The 4,295-nt window shown below is 35.8% G+C and overlaps 1 protein-coding gene across 1 annotated transcript; it reads right to left on the bottom strand.

Moving 5' to 3' along the window:
• Positions 1-361: 361 nt before the first annotated feature.
• LOC123205676 (putative disease resistance RPP13-like protein 3) lies at positions 362-2,794 on the bottom strand. Its single transcript, XM_044622694.1, has one exon. It carries the CDS (start codon positions 2,792-2,794, stop codon positions 362-364), a length of 2,433 nt encoding a protein of 810 aa, XP_044478629.1.
• Between the last annotated feature and the right edge of the window lie 1,501 nt (positions 2,795-4,295).

Genomic DNA, 4,295 nt, shown 5'->3' with positions numbered 1-4,295 from the left:
AAATCACGTAAACTATTTATTTTATTGTTTCTTTTAAATATGAAAATCATCAATAAATCAACACATACAAAACAATCCAATGACATGATACAATTTATAAATCAAAGTTTATTCCAACTACATGAGCAATTCTATATGTGTATAGTTTTGAGTATGTATTTAATTATATAGAAGATATATCACTATATAATTAAATATTATTTTATCTTTGATTTAAAATCACTCAATTACATAATGATATATCATTTATGTATTATATTGTATACTATTGTATACTTAAATATGTCTGTACATAATTTTACATATATATATATATATATATATATATATATATATATATATGAATAAAAGAAGAGGAGACTCACTCACTATCATATGTGAGGGACCTGCATTTCTTAATTTGGACTGGCAGACCTTTGTTATGCACAAAGTAAGAAAAACGTGACGGCATGTTTGTAAATCCGATCTCTTTCAAAGCGGTCAAATTCTCCAACCCAGAAATGAATAAATTACGATTGCAGCTTCTAATTTCTAGTTCTCTAAGGCAAGGCATGGAGTTTTTCTCGAAGGTCAAAAACCCCATGTTTAACTTCCAAAGTTTTAAGACCCTAAGGTGGGGGAACTTCTTGTCAGGGTTCGGTGTCACACAAACCAAATTATCCTCCCCCACATAAGAGTCAGCAAAAAGCCTAAGTATTTTGAGATTAGGCAAGTCCCCCAGCACCGGCATTGGATTCTGACTTAGTCTTGAGAAAGACAACGTTAAGGTCTTGAGATTTGGAGGGAAAAAAGAAACCTCAAGTTTAGATTGATCTGAAAGCTGTAGTTGACCCCGCAAATAAAGATCCTGCAGCATTTTATGTCCTTCGAAGTGTTTACTCTGAAAATTCAGGCTTGGTGTAGTATGTTGATCATCTCCAACGTATTTCAACTTCAAAGATTGAAGTTGACTAAGTGAACCAACCCAGCCGGTTATACTTTTTTGGGAACTTGGATCCCATACCAGTAGTCCCAAGTTTCTGAGCCTCAGCCTCTCCAATTTCCGGAGAAAATTTTCCACAAAGAAATCTTTTCTCAAGCATAATCCCCATAACGTACGCAGGCTTATTACTGATGTTGGAGGAAGATATTTAACCACCGCATCATCATCGTCGTTAATCCAGTTCAAATACAGATGTTGCAAAGCCTTTGCACTCCATATACTACTACAAATATCGGTTACGCGAGTGTGCTTCACATCCAAAGTCTCCAGAAACGGCAGCTCTCCCAGGGAATGTGGAAGTTGTTCAATAAAAGTTGCTCTCAAGCCTAGGTATCTCAAATGTAACAGTTTAGTTAAAACATTATGTATATTCCTAGGCTTGTATACTCCCTCAAGATCAAGAACCTTCACCATTCTCAAGCCTCCTTTAGCTATAATTTTTTTGAACATACTTGTTTCTATCGTGGCTGTGCCTCGCATACGCGTATCAAAAGCAACAAAAGAGCGTAGGTGCTCAACATGATGAAATGATTTCGATGTGAAGGTCCCGGCGCCAAAGTGGGTTGCGAATCGTCGAAAAGCCAATCGGGATTTTTCTGGGGTGGTGATAGAACACTTATCAGAAAACTGGTGATTTAGGAATCTTACATTCGCTGCTTTTTGACAAAAAAAATCATACAAAGAATTCGCCATTCGACATGTTTTCGGGCTTCCATCTAACTTCCATCTCACTTGAATCATGTTTCGACAGGCTAGTTCTTTGAGGTACATTTCTCCAAGATCTTCAGGATCCGAGGATGTCACAAATCCCTCAGCACACCATAAATGAATCAACCTCCTCACAGGGATCTCAAATCCTTTGGGGAATAGCATCATATAAAGAAAACATGGCTTCACCTCTGAAGGTAGATCTTGATAGCTCAAGGCCATAATATTACCACCAGTATTATCTGCACAATCGATCACTTTTGACCAATTCTGGTGGTTTCTATATTTCACAGATAATAAGCCTCCAAGCAAGACTATTTGTGAGGGTAAACCACCACATAGTTCCAGGATTTTCTCCCTGCTTTTTATCAACTCTTCTTTTGAGATTCGTGCCTTTTTTACAAACAATTTCCAGGACTCCTCATTGCTTAATCTCCGGACTCGTAGAACCGAATGAGCATCCTCCCTTAGTACGCCCCATCTCTTTCGCGTAATTACAATTATTTTGTTTTCAGGAGAATTGGAGGAACGAAGGACATCTCGGAGAGCTAACCAAACTGGAGGTGTCTCTAAATCTTCAATGACAATAAGATACTTCTTATTTTTATCATTTAAGAGTTTGGTGAGCCTTGACTTGAGTTCCACTTCAGAAAGTGTTGCTTCCACCACCAACTCGGCTGGGTTAACTTGTTTCAGTAGGCTAATCAAGAAATCTCTAGTTTTGAACAAACTAGAAACCTGAATCCAGGCACGGTGGGTGAAATAAAGCCTGACGTCGACGTTATTGTATATACTTCTTGCCAAAGTTGTTACGCCAATGCCTCCCTCTCCAACCACAACTATGACTTGATGAATTGATTTATCTCGATCATCTGTTCTAGAGACCTTCTTAGAGAAATTAGGTACCGAGTGCTTACGACAAGTTCTAGGAATTACTCGATCTAACAACTCCGTTTCCTGTTCAAAAACAATGACTTTTTCCTCTTCTAAACAGGACTCAGGAAAATTTTCATTTTTGAAGCTATCCTTCGGGTCATTATTGACGGGAGAATAATCTTGTCTATCTATTCTGAAAGCAGTGATTTCATCCTGCAATTTCTTCATCTCGTTGGTAAAAACCGTTTGGTCATAGAAAGGCAAGAAGCTCCCGAAAGGCTGCCTGAACTCCTTAAAATTTTTCTCTCTCTCTCTCAGTGAAATTTCGCTCGCTCTCAGTTCTTTTTCTCTCTTTTCTTCTTCCTTGAATTGCTTTTTTCCCTTATTTTTCCTCTGAAACTCTTCTTTTTTTTTCTGCAATTCTTTTCTTTCGTTTTTCAACTCACTGCTTTTCCTCTGCAGTTCCCTTCTCACAAGCAAGGTGTCCATGGCATCATCCACCGAGTAAACTGCCTGCAGAAGCCGGGCGATTTTCTGCTCACTCACTGAATTAACCAGGAAGCTTTGATTATCTGCATGTCGTAAGCATTGTTTGAACGACTTGAGAATGTTGATATGTTTTTTTAATTTTGATTCATCCTGCAGTTTCTGAATCAAACTCGAAGCAATAATTCCAGCATCCATGGATTAAGTATTTCTTAAAGAAACGAAATGAGAGGGATTTTTTTTTTGAATGTTTCTGCTCTTCCTTTAATGTTTTTTGTTTGCCGGATAGATAGAAATGGTTAATTAAAGTGCTAATGTTGTTTTGACTACGATTCTTTACCATTTCTTTTTCCTTTGACATAGAGAGAGGTAAAGAATTTCTTTCTCACTTCTTCATTGTCATTCTTATGATGAAATCCAAAATATAAAATAGTTTAAAATTATAAAATCCTTTCATTAAATTTATTTTTATGTGACTAAGACGGAGAATGAGAGCAAGAATAATTTTTTTTAGCGTTATTTTACCTACATATGTCATCTTTTTATTATTATTTTAAAAAAAGAAAGAAGAAAACCAGTATACCATTTTGTTTAAGAAGTCTAAGGAATATAACAAAAACAATACTAAAAATTAATATAATCGGAAATACAATTATTTGAATTTAATGAGCATAATTAAGTGGTTGTTTGTCAAAATAACAAAAAACCTCCTGTTGGTGTGAGAAATGCGTAAGGTTGTTTGAAATATGGTGCCTTTTGTTGATAAGAACAAAACGCAACGTATTGGTTTTGGTTTAAGTGGTGGATGCTTCTCGAATATAATTAAAAATCCAACAAATTATCTCACCATCTGTCTGTGCTGTTCTTTTCAACTCTTTCTCTAAAACTAATGTATTTTTCTAGGTTTGATTAATAAGAAAAGATCATAATAATTATATGAATATTACAGTCAACACTTTTTTATTTAGTCTTATCATAATTCTGATTTGCTATAATTTCATGTAATTTTGATTCGATGTAATTATGATTTGATTTTAAATTGATCTAATTCTAACTTGATATGAACCTAATTTGATATGATTTATTATATATTGTTTTTCCCAAGGTTTTAAAAACCGGACCGGACCGGCCAGTCTAACCGGTTGGTCCGTGAACTGGTACTGTAGACGGGTTCGGTTGAAGGTAAAACCGTTTTGGAATAAAAATCAGATTGGACCGCGGTTGAACCTCCGATTCTCTCCTA

Source organism: Mangifera indica, unplaced genomic scaffold (assembly GCF_011075055.1).
Source record: "Mangifera indica cultivar Alphonso unplaced genomic scaffold, CATAS_Mindica_2.1 Un_0012, whole genome shotgun sequence".
Classification (NCBI taxonomy): domain Eukaryota; kingdom Viridiplantae; phylum Streptophyta; class Magnoliopsida; order Sapindales; family Anacardiaceae; genus Mangifera; species Mangifera indica.
Note: the sequence above shows the minus strand (reverse complement) of the source record. Positions and strands in the feature narration are given on the sequence as shown.